The sequence below is a fragment of the Musca autumnalis genome, unplaced genomic scaffold (genome assembly GCF_047663935.1).
Source record: "Musca autumnalis isolate F117 unplaced genomic scaffold, ASM4766393v1 scaffold_5, whole genome shotgun sequence".
In the NCBI taxonomy this organism is placed as follows: domain Eukaryota; kingdom Metazoa; phylum Arthropoda; class Insecta; order Diptera; family Muscidae; genus Musca; species Musca autumnalis.
In genome coordinates, this window is record NW_027412088.1 from 25,917,199 (window position 1) to 25,937,899 (window position 20,701).

Sequence of the window (20,701 nt, forward strand, 5' to 3'; positions counted from 1 at the left end):
ACAAATATGCAAAATGCGTCATAACACACTTTGCAGAAGTGATTCAAAAAAAGTTTAATGCGTTGTAACGACTGTCCCAGTTAATATTAAATACATGATGTAAATATAGCATAAGGCAAACCAGTAACACTGTTGTCAACTTTTTAAACGTTTTGCGATTTAATCTCTTTAAGTGGAGTCGTGATACTATACTTAACAAACCATTTTTATTCCGTTGGCCACTTTTCAATAACAACAATTGTTTAATAAATATGTTTTATTCTTTTTATTATTATTTATACTCTTTCCTTTATAGATTTCTTATAATTTCTTAAAATTATTATCCAGACAAATAGTTAATAAGTATTATTTTAATTATATATAGATAAGAGTCCTAATTTGTTTATATATCGCGTTTTTGTATCATTCTGTTAATCTTCTATTGAACAATTGTGCTTTAAAATTATATATTTTTTTTTGCAAGTCAACAACAGTTACAATTTTCATTATTTGTTTATAAATTTCGAGTGCACTTTTCAAAAAACTTGTTATGTGTATGTGTTTGTAGTTGTAATTAAAAATATAGTATTTATAAATTCTTGTTAATATCAATACATGCATATATAATACACATTAAATTGTGTACATCAATAAGAATTGAGAGAATGAGAGAGTTTGAATTGAGGAATTAAGTAACGAATTAGAAAAAACGTATTTAAACTTATTTGAGAAAGAATTGATTGAGTGAAAAGTTTTATATAAATGCCATGGTAAATATGTATGTATGTAAAAATAATAATATGTAAAAGTAGTGGTGGCATAAGGAAATGATTTTTTTTTTTACAAAATAAAAGGAATGAAAAATTTATGTGACGACAACATGATTTTGCTTTATGGAGATACATATTTCCTAGTGTATGAAGCAGGGAGGGAAACATATATGCTTGCTCAATGTGATGCTGTAATGATTTGTTTTTCTGTTTAGCCTTAAAGGTCGACGATTTAATTAAATTGTTCTGGCATCACATAGGAAATATCATCCCAAGGATGACGGTAAAGACCCTGTTTCAAACGTTTCTGATCCATATAATGGCCAATGAAACCTATGCTTCGACCGAGCACAAACAAGGAATTGATGGCGCCAATATTAATGTACTCCTGGGCTTCCTCGCTGAAAATAAAAGAAAAACAAAAACAAAATTAATAAGAAAATTTGCTTTGAGAGCTGATATCAATGTTTAATTACCTGGTAAATGATCCGCAATTACGTAACATATCCACAAAACAGGTGGCAATAACACCATCAACATTGAGAATCAAATTGGGTTTTTTGCTTGTTGTAATTTTTTCAACTTCTAAAGCGTATTTGAGTAGTGGGCAGGCGGGGAAATTATCCAAAACAAATTCTTTGATGATTTTTACACGTACATCGGGATTATTGATGGACTTGACACGATGACCAATACCCATAATCAATTGACCCTTCTTACGCATTTGATTAACAAATTCCATGGGGTGTAGATTCGAATCATAGGCTTCGGAGAATTGGCGAGCAGCACCATCTAAAGCACCACCGAAACGATCACCCTACAAATCAAAAAATGTTTATGTATTGAGAAGTAATTTAAATCAAGATCTCGCCCTGTCATGGATTATTTGACGTATACAATTTTTAAACAACTTTGATCAAACGAATTAGGGGGCCTATTCTCTAACTTTTTAACAATTTTACTCATTGTTTATTTTACAACAATTTCATTTGGTTGTTTTATTGTTGTAACAAAAACAAAGGAAATTTAAACAATCAGGGTTATCATGAATAAAAATTCCGCGCGGAATTTTTCCCTTTCCCCAATTTCATAATTTTTTATTTCCATATTTAAGTCCAAAAAGGGAATATTTTTGTCAATTCATCAAGAATATTGCATAATTAAGTGATTCAAGTAGTTTTCAAATTTTTAAAAAACTGATTTTAAAGTAATTTCACTTTTTAAAATTATTTTCCTCGCGGAAAATTCCGAGGGAAATATTCATGATAACCCTGAATATCAATAGTTGTTAAAAGTTACAGAATATGCCAACAGGATTGAACAGATTCTCAGATTATTCATGCCAATTTATACATGAGAGTGGATATCTGGTAATAATTAAATATTAAAACAAATATTATGGGATAAAGCCTGACTTTTTTTGGAAAAATGTTGAAAAATGTTTCTGTCCGCATGGTTTAATTTGCAGTACATTTTTCCTAACTTAAATTAAAATAATAGTAATTCCAAAATCTACTTACAATTGTCAAAAGACCACTGACAACCGATGACACCAAATCCTTGCCAGCACGGGCACAAACAATGGTATTGTGGGCTCCGGATACAGCTGGACCATGATCGGCAGTGACCATCAAACACATCTCAAAGAATTTACAAACATAGGGAGGTAAGCAACGTTGGAACCACAACAGTGATATGACACCACCAATACCAACATCCTTGTTCAACACTTCACTAATGGGCATACCGGCATAGATCAATTCTTGACCTCTCTCATCACAAATGGATGTCATAAAACTGGCTGGTTTACGAATTAAACCCAATTCACGAGCCCATGCATAATCCATGGGTACAGTTGGTGGTGGCACTTCTTCACGTGGCACAATGCGACCCGATTTCACCAACTCAGCATAGACTTGTTGCACTAAATCACCCAATGAATCGAAGGAGTCTGGTACATAAGCACCGGCTTCTCTCAAAGCTCTATTCTTAGCTGTGGCAGTTTCACGATCCGAATTGGCACATGAACCAGCATGACCAAATTGTACCTCTGATGTGAACATTGAGGCGCAGGTACCAATACACCAGGCTACCAAGGGTTTGGTTATGCGGCCATCCTTAAGGGCAGCACACACCTCATATTCCTCGGTGCCACCAACTTCACCCAAAAGGACAATCAGCTTAGCATCGGGATCATTCTGATAACGCATAATGTGATCCATAAATGTGGTACCGGGATAACGATCACCACCAATGGCAATACCCTCCAAAACACCATCTGTTGCCTTGGAAATAATGTTGTTCAATTCATTGGACATACCACCGGAGCGAGAGACATAGGCCACACTGCCAGGTCTGTAGAGTTTCGAGTGTAGGATGTTATCCAACATACCACCAGTGTTGCCAATCTTAAAGCAACCTGGCTTAACACCACCCACTGTGGCGGGACCAATAATAGCCACACCCTTCTTGTTGGCAGCTAAAATCATTTTGCGTGTCATATTTTCGGGTATACCCTCAGCAATGATGGCCACCGTGCGAATTTGTGGATATTCCAAAACTTCCAGTGTGGATTCGTAGGCAGAACGCAAAGATGCGAAATTAACCATAACATCGACTTCTTTGTGTTTATTAATGGCATCGGACATTTTCTTATAGACAGGAATCAAAATTTCAGTATGGCCCCAGTAGAATTTTTGCTTATGATCACCGGTGAAGGGGTATACCATGGCAACAACGGAGGGTTCATCACGTCTGCAAAGAAAGGGAATTACAACAATTATTAAACAATTAAATACGTCATTACTCGGCTTTGACGGGGTACGGGGGGTGACCTCTGTCGGGGAGGTACCTAAAAAGTAGACCTTTATAGAAAGTTTTTTTGGGAAATTTTCTCATGAAAGTATGGACTTGCCACCGAAAAAAATTGTACCCTGACTAGTAAACTAGGACCGCACACAAAAAATGTTGCAAAAAAAAAAAAAACGATGGCAGACGAAACCTTAAACTGCACTCTTTACAAACTTTGTGTGGTACCCGATATAGTTATGGTGACCAATGTTTTGAATGAAAATAGAGTACACCTACAAATGTGTAAAAAGTTACAGGCCAAAAAGGGGGCAGAAAACCTTTGGAGGTCTTCTAAAGAACACAGAGGATTTTTGGAGGTCTTCTAAAGTCAACTGAAGAACTTTGGAAGTCTTCTAAATACAACACAAGACTTTTGGAGGTCTTCTAAAGACAACTGAAGAATTTTGGAGGTCTTCTAAAGTCAAAAAAGGCCTTTGAATGTCTTATAAAGACAATAGAAGATTTTTGAAGGTTTTCCAAAGCCAACAGAATACCTTTGGAGGTCTTCTTAAGACAACAGAAGACCTTTGGAGGTCTTCTAAAGACAACCGAAGACCTCTGGAGGTCTTCTATAGACAGCAGAAGATTTTCGGAGGTCTTTTATAGACAACAGAAGATATATTGAGATCTTCTAAAGACAACAGAAGTCCTAATGAGGTCTTCTAAAACCCAAGAATACATTTGAAGGTCTTCTTAGGACAACAGAAGACCTTTGGAGGTCTTTTAAAGCCAACAGAAGATCTTTGGATGTCTTCTTAAGACAACAGAAGACCTTTGGATTGATTCTTAAGACAACAGAAAACCTTTGGATGCCTTCTAAAGCGAACAGACAACTTTTGGTAGACTTCTATAGGCAACATAAGACCTTTGGAGGTCTTTTTATGAACACAGAGGTCTACTAAATACAACACAAGACTTTTGGAGGTCTTCTAAAGGAAACTGAAGAACTTTGGAGGTCTTCTAAAGCCAAAAAAGGCCTTTGGATGTCTTCTAAAGACAAACGAGGTCCCCGATAGACAGTAGAAGATTTTTTGAGGTTTTTTATAGACAACCTTTGGGGGTCTTCTAAAGCCAACAGAAGACCTTTGGAGGTCTTCTAAAGCCAACAGAATACCTTTGGAGGTTTTTTAAAGACAACAGATGACATCTGGGGGTCTTCTTAAGACAACACAAGACCTCCGGGGGTCTTCTTAAGACAACAGAGGACCTTTGGAGGTCTTCTAAAGCGAACAGAAGACTTTTGGGCATCTTCTTGAGACAACAGAAGACATTTGGGCGTCTTCTATTGGCAACATAAGACCTTTGGAGGTCTTCTAAACACAACAGAAAACCTCCGGAGGTCTTTTAAAGACATCATAAAACCTCTGGAGGTCTTCTAAAGACAACAGAAGACCTCTGGGGGTCTTCTTAAGATGACAGATGACCTCTGGGGGTCTTCTTAAGACAACAGATGACCTTTGGAGATCTTCTTAAGACAACAGAATACCTTTGGAGGTCTTTTAAAGCGAACAGAAGGGGTTTGGAGGTCTTCTAAAGAAAACCGAAGACCTTTGGAAGATCAATTGAGGTCTTCTAAAGACAAGAGAAGACCTATTGAGTTCTTCTAAAGCCAACAGAGTACCTTTGGAGATCTTCTTAAGACAACAGAAGATCTTTGGAGGTCCTCTAAAGACAACAGAAGACCTTTGGTGTTCTTCTTAAGACAGCAGACGACCTTTGGAGGTTTTCTAAAGACAACAGAAGATCTTTGGAAGTCATCTAAAGACAACACAAGACCTCCGGGGGTCTTCTTAAGACAACAGAGGACCTTTGGAGGTCTTCTAAACACAACAGAAAACCTCCGGAGGTCGTTTAAAGACATCAGAAAACCTCTGGAGATTTTTTAAAGACATAGGGTTCTACATAGGGTTCATTTATTTCACTGGATTACCTAGGTATTGACATGTATTTGTAAAACAAATCAAAACAACTAAAAAAGTGTCAGTCGGCTTTGCCTACAGATATATACCCTCAGCCAATGTGAAGCGAAACTTTCACCTCCGGACAGATCGAATGTATTTAAGATCTCTTCAGAATTTTGTGGCCATTTTTGGACATTTGAACTTGCCGAATAAAATGTGGATTAGGAATTAACTGCACTAAGACACAAATGTTGAACTTTTGTAGGGCAGGTACCCTTAGGGAGGACCGATATGGGCCATTTTAGAAGTTAAACTACATTTTGATAAAATATTAGGAGATCTAAAGTTTGGACCAAATTGGTTGCCCCATTCAAGTGATATCGTCCTAGCATTTTAGTGATATTTTTTTAAAGGCTTTGTATTGCATAAATGGATTAAATAAATAAATAAATATTGGGGAGAAGTACCGAAAGTTGTGGACCGGTATTGCCCATAAAACTAAGTTTGGATATAATATGACGAAGACCAAATGTTGGACCAAATCGGGTGAACAGTTCGAGAGTTATCGTGCTCTCCGACCGCCACATATGGTGACTTAGGGTTTTTTTACACCTTTCGGGCTGTTTGCCCAAGAAATATGGACTTGCCCCTGAAAAAACTTTTATCATCGTAATGGAGGTAGCGAATGCAAATCGCTTCAACAAAAATCAAAGTGATTCGAGAGCAGGTCTTAAAGTGAACTTATCCGAAATTTTGTGTGAGAGGTACCAGAAGGAGTAGACAAATATAGTCCATATTCGAACCTGATCTATATCTGGTAGATATATTAGGATGTGGAAAGTATTGATTACATCGGTCACTCCCTTCAAAAATGATCGTGCGCAAAAATTTTCCGAATATTTTTGAAGTTTTGTGGGGGAGGTACCTGAAGGAGTGGACCGATATAGCCCATTTTCGAATTGAAACTATGTTTTGATAAAATATTTCGAAGGCCAAATTTTAGACCGAATCGACAGATCCGTTCGAGAGTTATTTTACGCTCCAACCACTACACAAGGTGTTATAGGGGCTTTTTGCACCTTTCCGGCCATTTTCTCAGGAAGTATGGACTTGCCCCTGATGAAACTTGTACCGTCATATGGGGGGAAGGGAATATAAGTTGTTACAACAAAAATCAAAGCGATTCGAGAGCAGGTCCTTAACTGAACTTATCCGAAATTTTGTGTGGGAGGTACCCGAAGGAGTGGGTCGATTGAGTCCATATTAGAACCCCATGTGCAAAGTATAGACCAAATCGGTTACTCCCTTCAAGAGTTATCATGCCCACAAATTTTCCGAACATTTTGGAACTTTAACTAAGTTTGGACAAAATATTACGAAAGCCAAAATTTGACCCGAATAGGTTTATCCGTTCCGGAGTTATCGTACGCACCAGCCAGACAGACAGACGGACGGACATTGCTAAATCAACTCCAAATTGTCTGAAACACATTTCGTCCAAACATACTTGGGGTCTAAAACCATTATTTCGATGAGGCACATTTTGCCCGCATGAAAGTGTATATACCCTCTCTAGCCTAAAGGCTGAGGCAATAAATAGAGGACATAGAGTACGCCCAACGAAAAATAGAGGACAAATAGAGTAAATCAAACAAACAAAAAATGGAGCATGGACACATCTCAGGCGGGACAAGGGAGACTTCTCTCATATCAATGAGTTCACCACGATTCATATTAGCGCAATGATATGGGGACCTACTGTTTATAGCCGAGTCCGAACGGCGTGTCCTAAGACACCACTTGTAGAGAAGTTTTACATGGCTGATATACTCAGGAAATGTCGCCAACATAACTGAGGGGAATTTTGCCTCCGTTGAAAATTTTATGTTGCCTAGCCAGGGAATCGAACCCACGACCTTCTGAGTGCACCCCGGTGGCACCCCACCTAAAATAGATTACTGTACTCTATAATAGAGTACGGTTGGTCATAATAGGTATAGTCAATATTCGGACATAGTCCGAGTCTGTAAGAAATTATACGATACGATGTACAAAGTTTGGACTAAATCGAGAGTTATCTTATCCAGTATATTTGGTGCCGCTTGATGTGAACGAGAGTTTGTGCCCAAACCTCTACTTTTGAAAATATTAAAAACGTTTTCGTTTAAATTTCGAATTTATATTGAAATCTTTTATTAATTTTCTAGTTTAGAGTTAAGCATGATGATCGAAATTTGTTGCAAGTGAAAAGGAAAGCCAAGGACTCGAACCCACACAGCCACCAAAATATGTGACCGGTTTCGCTGTTAGTTGGGCAGCACTTCAAACATATCGACTGTGGAATGGCTTCTCTGTCCTATAACTTTTGGGTTTTCAAATGCAAATGTGTTTTTATACCCTCCACCATAGTATGGAGGGTATATTAAGTTTGTTTTTCCGTTTGTAACGCATTGAAATACTCATTTGCGACCCTATAAAGTATATATATTCTTGATCAGGGTAAAATTCTGAGTCGATCTGTGCACGTCTGTCCGTCTGTGGTAATCACTCCATCCACAAAAAAGGAGATAGGACGCTGAAATTTTGGGAAAATGCGTCTTTTGTTTGCAGGCAGGTCAAGTTCGATGATGGGCTATATCGGTCCACGTTTTGGTATAGCCCCCATATAACAGTACCCCCGATTTACGGTATTTTGACGTTTTTAGCTACATTTCCGGACCGATTTAGCTATAATTTGACATTTAGGGTTCTTAAGTGTCAATAAACTTATGTTACAAAAGTTGTGGACATATGTCCACGTTTTGGTATAGCCCCCATATAACGGTACCCCTGATTTACGGTATTTTGCCGTTTTTGGCTACATTTTCAGACCGATTTAGCTATAATTTGACATTTAGTGCTCTTAAGCGTCACTAAACTTATATAATAAAACTTGTGGACATAGGTCCACGTTTTGGTATAGCACCCATATAACGGTACCACCCGATTTACGGTATTTTGACGTTTTTAGCTACATTTTCAGACCGATGTAGCTATAATTTGACATTTAGAGTTCTTATGTGTCAATAAACTTACATAACAAAAGTTGTGGACATAGGTTCACGTTTTGGTATAGCCCCCATATAACGGTACCCCCCATTTACGGTATTTTGACGTTTTTAGCTACATTTTCAGACCGATTTAGCTATAAATTGACAATTAGGGTTCTTAAGTGTCAATAAACTTATATAACAAAACTAGTGGACATAGATCAATGTTTTTGAATAGCCCCCATATAACGTTACCGCCCGATTTCAGGTATTTTGACATTAAAGGCTCCCATCAAAAACTATCAACATAGGTCCATGTTTTATTATAACCCCTATATAACGGTAGCTCCCAATTTCTAGCCCACCGAAAATTGTCAACATACATAGTTAGATATAGGCACCATAAAAAAGGGCCTACCGAATGAAACATTTTATGTACATTATCTGACATTTTAACGTACCCACTTAAAGTTGGGGACAGGAATGAAAACTAATTATTCCATTTTAGTTCAGAATATTTTATGGTGGAGGGTATGAAAAGTTCGGCCCGGCCGAACTTAACGCTTTTTTACTTGTTTTTATATAATTACGGATATTTGGCCGTCAAATTGCTTTTTCTTCATGACAAACGCCTTTTTGCGCTGCCTTTGAGGTTATGAGTTTGGCTTTGAACTCTATTGAAATCATTTCTGTTCACATTTCCATTTTGTAACACCACTTACCTGCAAATGAAATCGAAATCCAACATCGATTGCACTGCTCTCTGCTGCATACCCCAGACGAAGGCTTTAGTCTTATTGGTGAAGAATTTGCGGGTTACATTAACGCAACCATCAGCAACGTCATTGTTGATTTTACCATCATCTGCCGAGATAGGTGGGAGTTTAATCGTTTGTTGGGGTGAACCTAAAGCTTTTTGTTCTTTTTTTGGAATTTGTTTCAATTAGGGTGTAGAGGTGTGTTTTTTTGGTGATTGATTTTGATATGATTTTGAACATTACCATACACAAAAATGAATGATTGTTGCAAAATAATTTTGTTTGAAGGGTATTAAAAAAGATTTGTTTTTTTGTATTGTTTTGCAGGCACACAACGCAGTTGTAGTATTGGACAATCACGATCAGACGTACACACGAGGAGACAACACGGCATTAAACGACAGGATTTGATACGATACATACCACGACGAACGATACCAAATAACGTAGGAGAAATGATGATGATAACAGTTGATTCAACAATTCATCAAACACACGGTAGTGGTGGTGGTGGTGGTAGGGAGGTAGGAGACAACATACACATAGATGGGAATAAAAGGTGGTACCAAAATAATAATCATAAGAAACAAATCAAAGGAACAAAACAAAATATAGACGAATAAAAAACACACAAAATGATCACAAGGGAATGGTTAGTATGATGAAGAATGGAATTGTTATGTAGGGGTAGATAATAAAATGGGAGTTGTTATCATAAAGGTAGTAGAAAAGAAACAATTATCACAAAATAAATTTGCCAAATTACAGAGTAATAGAAAGAAAAAATTCATAAATCAATTACATAAAACAAGAGGATACACATATAATATTTTCGTTCCAAAACATGTGAGAAATAGACGAAAAAGATGAAAAGAAATGTTACAATATATTCTGTATGTTATATGTATAAAAAAAGAGAGAATACATATTTTAGGGGAAATTATGTTTGATAAGAGAGCTTAATGAAAAGATTTCATGCCATTTTTAAATAAAATGTCCTCCTGGAAGACTAAGCGAGAAAGCAACTGCTTTCTATTTACTATTCACTTTCAAAATATCTTTATTTCCACACAGAACCATTAAACCACATAAAAGAGAGGTACGAAGGGTGCCACCCACTACATCAATTGATGTTCAAACAAGTAAGGAAGTATCAGTGTGCCCCAAGGAGGGGTGCTCTCACCGTTACTGTGGCTACTTGTTATAAACAATATTTTGACTGATCTGGACAATCAAGGTATAAAAATTGTTGCCTATGCGGACGACGTTGTACTACTGATTTCCGGTAAGTTTCCGTCAACCATTTCGGAGCTTATGCAAGGAGCATTATCGACGCTGTCGCGCTGGGCTAAGGCCAATGGCCTTGGAGTAAACCCTACCAAGACAGAACTGGTAATGTTCACGAGAAAGCGTAAGCTCGGCGTATTTGTACCACCAACACTGGTTGAAGTGCAGATTCAGCTCTCGCCCGAGGCAAAATACCTTGGCACAATCCTGGACTGTCAATTGCGAGGGAACAGGAATGCTGTGGAAAGGGCGAATTGCACTTTATTCATGTAAGAATTCTATTGGGAAAAGTTGGGGTCTAAACCCATCGATTATACACTGGTTGTATAACACCGTGGATAGACCCATCTTATCCTATGGTGCTCTTGTTTGGTGGCACTCACAGCGCCAAAAATCGACATCCGGTAGGCTCATAACTGGAGCCACCAGGAGCACACCACGGGCTGCTCTGAACGCAATGCTGAACTTAAAACCACTGAATCTCAGCATTAAGTGTCAGGCAACTCGCAGTGCCCTACGGCTGCATGAACAGGATCTATGGCGCGTTTGTACCTATGGGCATGGATGTATCCTGAACGAATCAGGCATAAATGTGAACCAACGCGGAAAACTGAGCGACTATATATCACCAGTCCTGAGATTTGACGATATAGACGTCGTTATACCTAGTAGGGACGACTGGAACCGCAGTAACCCCCCTCTGGACGGTCTGGCTTTTTATACATACAGGTTCCAAGATGGAGGAAGGTAGCGGGGCTGGCGTCTACTGTGAAAGGCTATCTCTTGAGTATACCTACAGGCTAGACAGCAACTGTAGTGTTTTCCAGGCTAAAATCTTCGCGATTTGGAAGGCAGCGGAATTGATAAAAAGTTTGAATGCAGAAATCTTTGAACCGGTGACTATCTTTGTGGATAGTCAAGCTCTTAAAGCCATCAAATCCTGCAACATCAAATCCGATGTCGTCCTTAAGTGTAGATCAGCCTTGGAAACGCTAACTAACGGCTTCCGGCTATGCTGGGTACCAGGACACCGCGACTATTTGGGTAATGAAAGAGCAGACGAATTAGCTAGACGAGGATCGCAGTCTACAGATCTATCTATCGCTGACTCTATCAAACCACCCATTTGTCATTTCTTTAAAAAAATTGAAACGTTCTCTGACGAAAGGGCCAGTGAATTGTGGCAAGATCCATATGGCCGTCTCTGTCAATCAAAAGAACGAACTCTCTGTTGAACCTGAGTAAAGCTGAAGTTAGAGTAACGACGGGAGTCATTACTGGATACTGCTATATCAGGGCCCATACCATCAAATTTGATGAGGATGTTACTGACTACTGCAGACTCTGTGAGGATGAGGAAGAGTTAGAGACGATCGAGCGCATCCTGTGTCGTTGTCCAGCCTTGGCTCGCAGACGGCATAGGTTAGTAGGTGTTCACTTTCCTCCGTGTCTAACTTTCTACTCAACTGTGGAACCTGCTGTGATCTACAACATCATCAAAAATCTGAAGTGGCTGGGACAGCGCAACCTGAACGCGTAAATTAATTCAACTATTCTGCCTACCATTAAAAAAATAAATTTTTTTCCTCCTCTAAAACTTTCTTGTAATTTATTCGTTCTTTACTTTACTAACAACTTCCCCTTTTTATTTCTTCCCCCTCTCCTCTCTTTTCCATCTCCTCTTTTCTTGCAGCTTTTTTCTACTGGATGATCAGAATGGACCGGAAGATCTCCGAGTGACGCTGTCACAAGTTAGTGGCTGCACATCCCCTAACCTAACCTAATCAGTGAGCTGTGTCGACAGAGATATACCCTCGGCCTCGGACCTAAAGTAAAGAAGTAAACACAACATTTTTGAGGTCTATAGGGTTTTTGTACCGTCGTAACTAGGACCCAGGCGAGCCCTAAAGGGCACTTTTTGCAATCTTTGTATGCGAGGAACCCGAAAGAGTGTTCCGATGTAGTCCATATTCGAAAATACTGCGCTGTAAGAAAAAATATGAGCTGCAGCGTTTATCCAAATCGGTTTCTCCTTTCGAAGTTTATCTTACATACTACCCAGTTTAGTTGGTGCCGGCAGTCTTTTTAGAGATTTTGGGCCATTATCGAAGGAAGCATGGACATGTTCCCCTACAAAATTACGCCGTTGAAACAGGCTGCTGCACTTTCCCTTAAAGTTGTGTGGGAGGTACACAAAGGACTGGAGCGATATGATTCACATTCCATCCTGACATTACTAGATAAAATAATACGATGTGCAAAGTTTGGATCAATAAAAAACTCCCTGCAAGAATTATCCTGCGGAGAGTTATCACTTAATCGCTTTGTGTGGGAGGTACCCAAAGGAGTGGATCGATATAGTCCATACTCAAACCCGATCTATGCCTGGAAGTGACATTACCACAAAAAAAGTTATGACCAATTCGATTACTCGCTTCGAGAGTTGTCGTGCGCACCATTTTAGCGAAATTTGTTGAACTTTTGTGGGGGAGGTGCCGGAAGGAGTGGACCGATATGGCCCATCTTCGAATTTACACTATTTTTGGGAAAAATATTACGAAGTGCAAAATTTGATTCGTATCCGTTGATCCGTTCGAGAGTTATCGTGTGCAGCAACCAGACAGGGGTAAATAAAAATTCGTGTGAATATCCCCAAAGAGGAGACTTTTCTCATAATAACCGCGTTATATGTGGCCAACAAGATTTTTATATCTGCATCCCAAGTGGTGCAGGGTAGGAACATGAGGACCGTGTTCCTTCCAGGCAGTCGAATGTGACCGCTATAAACTTGGGGTAGTTGGTGGTAGGAATTCTGTTACCATCGACCAGGATATTCAGTTCCAAGTTCGTCTAGCAGTAAATGCCGGGAACAAAGTTGGCGTAGATTTGATTTATTGATCGATGTTTTTATATTCCTTGCTCGGGAAAAAGTGATAAGATTGGCTAAATATGAGTTCAGCTTTTCACAAAAGACATATATAATTGATTGTCCAACACTTCAAAACTTCATTGACAGTATCAAAAGCTTTTAATAAGTCGAGCACCAAAGCAGTCCTTTCGCACGGCCTGTTCTGGTTGGGTAATCGACTAATAGGTGTGGAAATGGGGTACAGCACAGTTAAAGTTCTGTTTACGAAACCATCCTGATGATAGGCATTACCATGGACATTCCTTAGGGTCCAACGCTTTAGATGATTTAGCGTTCCTTATGGTATTTGTAACATCATTCATTGTAAGTTGTGGTGGTTCCTCTTCGGCAGTACTCGACACTAGCAAGGTGCTCGACAAATTGTCTATTAAATTAAATCGCTTGTGGCGGTTTTGTTTTCATGATCTTTCTCGCTGTTTTAACTACACAAAATATTCTGAAAAAGCGTTTATAGTTTAGTTTATCACCACCTTCCTTATTTCGCGCCCAAAATACCATTTGACTTAATTCGTTTCTACTGAACTAATTCATCTGTTTGGTCCAAAAACAATCTTGAATTCCTAGAATACACTAAACTGGGAATGTGCCCAGATCAAACCTATTCATCATACTCCTGTTCCCTTCCGTTACACAAGGCTTTCAACTCATATTCTTGCGTTTCTAATTTTTTTTTTTTCATTTACTCCCATCTCAACACTTATATTAAGCAAGCATTATGGGTTTCATATGAATATTGGCAATACATTATAAGCTCCATTTGGAGCAGCACATGCTATATGATATTTCCTGTTTCCAAAATATGTATGTACATGAAATCTTTTCTTTTTATCCTTAACTAAAATTTGATTAAAAATACAAAATAAAGTCAATCATAAATTTTTAATAGCTTTCAAAAACTTACCACCATTGACACAATCACCGGTTAGAGTTCTCAGCTCTGGTTGGGCATTCTGGCCGCCAGGCAATAAAAAGTTTGCAGTTGAAAATTCAGCATTAGCAGCTGTGGGAATGGGACGTTTACCCAAGGCCATACCACAAATAGCTGTCATGTGAGTTTCAGGGCCAAAAACATGCAATGGAATACCCAAAGTGCTACCAAATTCGCGCATCTTGCGTAAGCCCTCTTGATAATTGGGACCAGCACGACGCACAAAAATGGACACATTGTGTTCTACCAATTTGGGTTGGAATTCCCGTAGGGCGGTAATAATACCACGGAAAGTGGCTGCAACATTTGTGAAATTGGCAATGCCACCACCAGTGATCAAAACCTTCCCGTCAGGATGTTTGGGTGAGGAGGTCATTAGATTCAAAATTGTTTTGGCATATTCATAGGTTTGTTGTTCCGAGGGAGCGCCACTGTATTCGCCGTAATTGGCCAATTCAGCGGCACCACCTAAATCACAAATTGTATCCGAATAAATAACACTGGCACCGCCACCAGCAACCATGGTCCAGATGCGACCATTTCTGTTTAAAATTGTAAGCTAAAAAAAATAACAACAATAAATTCCACAAATTAAACAACAAAATAGTTTTGTTTTCACCTTCAAAGAAGCACCACTCTTGGCATCCAAATCAGCAATATAGGCTTCCTCAGGAAAAGCATCACGACCGAATGGTGGGGGATATTCAATATCACCCCATTTAGGACGGCAAATGAAATCAGCGGTTGAGTCCAGCTTAGCCGCCAAATCCAATATAAACAAATCGCTATCGGTAACAACCAATGGATTAATTTCCAAATATGTAAAATACAATTCAACATAGGTCTTGTACAGGGCATTAACAAAATTAGCAACACGTTCTTTTTTAGCAGCAGGCACATGAGTTAAGAGTTTCTCATTAATATCGTTCAAAGACAGTTCAGTGTTTACGGGAACATCCAATTTTAAGGCCTTGGAATCAACATCACCAATATCAACACCGCCTTGGTGATAAAATAGAATGGTATCAGCCGTACGATGAGAGTAAATGCAAACATACATTTCTTCGGCCTGTGGACAAAAAGAAGAAACATTTTTTAAACAATATTTTAAGACAATTCTTTATTAGTTAATACTTACATCTGTGTGTGGAACAAATGGTTCTATGATAAAGTTCCTTAACTTGCCAACGGCATTGCCAATTTGTTGATCTTTGTTCATGCGTTCGCCAACCCATTGTTTAACTTCTTCAAAGTTCTTTTTAACACCAACTAAACCCAATTTTCCACGTCTTTTGATGAGTTGATCTGGTTTTACGACCAAGGGCTAAAAGTACAAAATTAAAATGGGGAAATGAGATAAAATGTACTCTCAGAGTTTGACGTCAAATAGTGTTAGTTTGTATATAAAAGATCTAACGTAATATGACAGCTATTTAAGTATGCATTTTATTAAATGCCAAATCACAACATTAATAATAACAACACTAAACAGGGAAAACAATGTCTTATCGTTGCAAATAACACATACTACTATTGACCCATATGTCCGACGCAGCACACTCACACACCCCTACTATTGCAAATGCACACATCACCTGATTTAAGTCAATAGTTTTGTGTGTTTTGTTTTTCAATTCAAAACAAATATTTTTATAAGTTAGCAGAAAGTTAGCTTATGCCCAAGGGGAGTATATAGACTTTGATACGGTGAAAAATGTGCCCCCCATTGAAACAAAAATGTGCCGCAAACCTGTTTGAGGCAATTTGGAGACTAGGATAGCTGGTAGTAAAAAGTAGTAAGATAAAAGTTGATGGCATCAACGCTCAGAATTCAGGAGACCTCTCAACTATCAATGAAAGTATCCGGATTCATATTACCTCAATAATATGAGACCTATTTTTAGAACGCCGAGTACGAGGAGTGCCTTATGGCTCCACTTGCAGTAAAAGTTATACATGCTTGAAATACTTAGCAAATGTCGCCAAAATTTCGCTGACGGGTATTTCTACCGTTGAAAACGTTGTGTTGTTTAGGCTGAGAATTGAATACGTGCATTCAGTGTGTAAGTCGTCCAGCAGTCAAGCTAAATATACAAGTAGAAAACTACAAAGTATCTGCATCTGCACCGCAAATAATTAAAACAAACGAAATCAGTTTTGAAAATAGGCGAAGAATAATGTTAGCCAACAGAAGCTACAAACTTTGGACAAAGTGAACAATTGGTGGCCTATCGCTAAACAAAAATCACATTCTACATGGACTACTTGTAACATCTGCCCTGGCGGTGAATAACGGAGTCGTATAAATCACGGTGACGTAAGGGGTGGAAGATACCAAGGAACGGTCCTGACCGGTTTTAACATGGCAAAACCCAGGATTTATCTTGGTCCCTCTTTCATCTCAAGTGGACACTGACCTCCCCGTGGTGTCACCTGGGGAACTGCCTTTAACACCCGTTAAAGGTAGTGAGCTAACTTTGGTTTGGGCGTCGGGCTAGTAACCTTCCCTAGAAAAAACAGCCTACTATGAAAAAACGAAAGAAAAGAAAAATAAACCCCTCTAAAGTTGACGAACCCCGCAAACGTTTTAAGGACCATGATCTGCGAATCTGCACCTGGAATGTTCGCACTCTTTATAGAGAAGGTGCAGTCTTCGCATTGGCAGACGTACTTGTCGTACAAGGCCGATATTACTGCCATACAGGAAATACGATGGATTGGGAAAGGCGTCACAACAACACCTAAAGGTGACGCACTGTATTATAGCTGCCATGACGTAAATCATGAGTTTGGTTGCGGATTCGTAGTTAGTCGGAGACTAAAACATCTGGTATCCAGCTTCACCCCAGTGAATGAAAGACTTGCTGCAATTCGAATAAAAGCTAAATTCTTCAACATCAGCTTTATTTGCGCTCATGCTCCCACTGAAGAAAAGGACGAACAGACCAAAGATATATTTTACGAGCGCTTAGAAAAAACATATGACCTTTGCCCTGCCCATGACATTAAAATCATTCTAAGCGATTTTAATGCCAAAATTGGAAAGGAGAATATCTTTGGCCCAACAGTCGGGAAATTCAATCTCCACAGTGAAACATCTGACAATGGTATGAGGCTGATAGACTTTGCAGCTGCAAAAAACATGGTAGTTAGCAGTACCAGATTTAATCATCTCGATATTCATAAGGGCACCTGGCTGTCTCCAGGTAAAAGAACAAGTAATCAAATTGATCATGTTGTGATAGATGGAAGATATTCATCCAGCGTGTTGGATGTACGATCGTTCCGAGGCGCAAACATTGATTCGGACCACTACCTTGTTGCAGCAAAGGTACGTACCCGTCTAAACGTTGCAAATAAAGCACGAACAGACACAACGCGGAAGTTGGACATCGATAGGCTGCAAACACAACAGATAGCCACAGCATATTCCACTCAACTAGCCCAATTGCTTAACGCGAGCACTCCTTGTCCCGATAACATAACAACACAATGGCAAAATATTGCCCACTCCATGCAAACAGCCGCAAAATCCATACTTGGATTCCAGAGACCTCCACAAAGGAATTCATGGTATGACCAGGGGTGTCGTGCTGCTACCGAAGAGAAAAATGCGGCATATAGAGCTACCTTACAATCAGTAGCAACGCGTAGCGCACGAGAGAGATATCGGGAGAAAAGGAGAGAAGAGAAACGTCTTTTCCGCAAGAAAAAGAGAGAAATGGAAAAGCGGGAGTGCGAAAAAATCGACATGTACAGGAGCCAGAATGAAGTTCGAAAATTTTACCAAAGAGTGAAACATCAAACAGATGGCTTTGGTACAGGCACATCCTCCTGTAGAGACCAGCAAGGTTATCTGGTAACCGATACAGATAGCGTGCTCAGGATATAGAAGGAACATTTCTCCAATCTGCTGGTATCCAATAGTAGCGAAGACGATGATGCCACAGATCTAATCCCAGAAGATGGTATAGAATGTATACCGCCCGGCCAAGATGAGGTAAAAACAGCAATCAACCGGCTGAAGAATAATAAAGCAGCAGGAGCCGATGGCTTACCAGCCGAGCTGTTTAAAACCGGAGGCGATGCGCTGATAAGGTGTATGCATCAGCTAGTTAGCACCATCTGGCAGGAAGAACGCGTACCCGACGATTGGAACCTGAGCATCCTATGTCCCGTCCACAAGAAAGGAGATAAGACTGTATGCTCCAACTATAGGGGCATAAGTCTTCTCCCTATTGCCTATAAGATAGTGTCAGGGATACTGTGCGAACGACTAAAGCCAATGGTCAACGAAATAATTGGATCATACCAATATGGCTTTAGACCTGGCAAGTCCACCATTGACCAGATATTTAGAGATGCAGATCGACACATATAACCTTTTTGTCGATTATAGAGCACCATTCGAGAGTCCACTCCGATCAAAGGTATTCCATGCAATGTCTGAATTTGGTATCCCCGCAACGCTCATCCGGCTTTGTAAGATGACTTTAACTGATACTAGGTCCTCAGTTAAAATTGGAAAGAACCTCTCCGAAGAATTTTGTACCAAAAGAGGTTTCAGACAAGGAGACAGCCTTTCGTGTGACCTATTCAACATTTTGCTGGAAAAGGTAATACGAGATGCAAATGTCAAAAGAAATGGCACAATTTACACCAATAGCCACATGTTACTTGCTTATGCTGATGACATAGACATCATGGGACGCAGAATCTGCGAAAGTGGGTCTGGCGGTAAACGGCGAAAAGACCAAATTGATGGTGTCGACGCGCAAAGCGTCCATAGAGCTCGGACCAAATGTGGAAGTTGGTAGCTACAATTTTGAGGTAGTTAAGAATTGTATTGGCCAACAGATGCTACTATGGTTTAAGTAAGCAATTTAAAAACAAAGCCAGAAGCTCAGAAGCATGGGTACTTGCGCAGGCAGATAAGGCAGTGCTTGGTGTGTTTGAGAGGAAAATTCTTCGAAAGATCTAGGGGCCGATTTGCGTTGACGGTGAATATCGACGTCGTATGAACCACGAGCTATATAAGCTATACAAAGACATGAATATAGTTAAACGTATCGAGATGCAACGATTGCGTTGGCTAGGCCATATCATGAGAATGAGCGATGATGAACCCGCTAAAAAGGCGTATGAATCGGCAGGCCTAAGCTTCGATGGAGAATACAAGTGGATGAAGAAATGAAAGGTGCGGTATTCCAAAAAGTCAAGCGAAAAACAGAGAGGAATGGAGATCTTTTCTTAGTTCGGTCTATGGAACAAGTGTTCTGTAATGGCCAACTAAGTAAGTAAGTAATAAATCACGAACTGAACCATACTTATACGGACCGACATTGACATAGCTAAACGCGATTTTTTTAGAGATTTTGGAACATTATGACGGGAAACATGGACTAGGCTAAAATAACATTAAAACAGACAAAAATTTCTTTCCGTAAAAAATTCAAAGCGATCCTTCAAAAGTCTTTAATTTGCTTTTAATAGAAAATTTTCAAACTCTTGAGGGAGGTATCTCAAAAGGACATTCCTGGAACTTAATGTGCAAAGTTTCAGACAGAGCGGACATTCAATTTGGACGATATTGTGCTCATTCGTCATCCTAAGCAGGGGCTTAGGACGCATTATAACAGGAAGTACGTACTTGTTCCCTAAAAACATTGTGCCATCGTAATGGGACCGCAATGACAACCTACTGCTGCTTTCACTCATTTTAGGTTTTTATTTCGTAAAAATTAAAAAATTTAGTTCTTAAAGACGACATTGAAAAAACAACCTTAACCTTTTGTTTGTTTTGTATACATTCTTGCTGTATTTTATGTAGATTATATACAATTAAAATATTTAATGACACTTCAAATATCTCATACTTTGTGATTTAGATTTCAATTTTTTAGTTTCAATGTTTTATTTAAAAAAAAAATACCTTGTCTTAGAAGGTTTAGTGGAAAGATTTTTTAAATGGCAATAATTACCAATTAAATTCACCTCATTTAATTCAACCTTGTGTATATATTAAGTACAAATTCTATTGAATTCCTGTCATTGAAAGAGGTGTTATATATAAATTGAGAAAAACAAGGCAATTGCGCATTTTTGGTACTATTAACCGTAAAAAAATAATATAAAATAAGTTGTTACAATGTCACTGATCCCTATTAACCACGTAATAAGCCGAGATTAAAAAAATTGTTTTAAAATATTTTATCTTGAATTAAGCAATTTATATTCAGCTTTTGAAGAACGTCATCGGGAACATGATTT

The 20,701-nt window shown here is 38.9% G+C and overlaps 1 protein-coding gene across 11 annotated transcripts in view; it reads right to left on the reverse strand.

Annotated features, from left to right (window-relative positions):
- Positions 1-250: 250 nt before the first annotated feature.
- ATPCL (ATP-citrate synthase) overlaps positions 251-20,701 on the reverse strand; it is a 38,587-nt gene continuing 18,136 nt past the window's right edge. For 6 of the 11 annotated variants that reach the window (XM_073990050.1, XM_073990053.1, XM_073990054.1 and 3 more), the window contains exons 3-9: positions 15,570-15,755; positions 15,051-15,500; positions 14,405-14,990; positions 9,252-9,450; positions 2,270-3,503; positions 1,226-1,566; positions 251-1,150 (exon numbers count right to left, since the gene is read on the reverse strand). In XM_073990050.1, coding sequence (XP_073846151.1) covers positions 982-1,150; positions 1,226-1,566; positions 2,270-3,503; positions 9,252-9,450; positions 14,405-14,990; positions 15,051-15,500; positions 15,570-15,755 — 3,165 coding nt within the window. In that variant the 3' untranslated portion in view covers positions 251-981. The remainder of the gene's footprint in view (positions 1,151-1,225; positions 1,567-2,269; positions 3,504-9,251; positions 9,451-14,404; positions 14,991-15,050; positions 15,501-15,569; positions 15,756-20,701) is intronic. The other 5 variants (XM_073990056.1, XM_073990060.1, XM_073990055.1 and 2 more) reach the window with 1 other exon arrangement.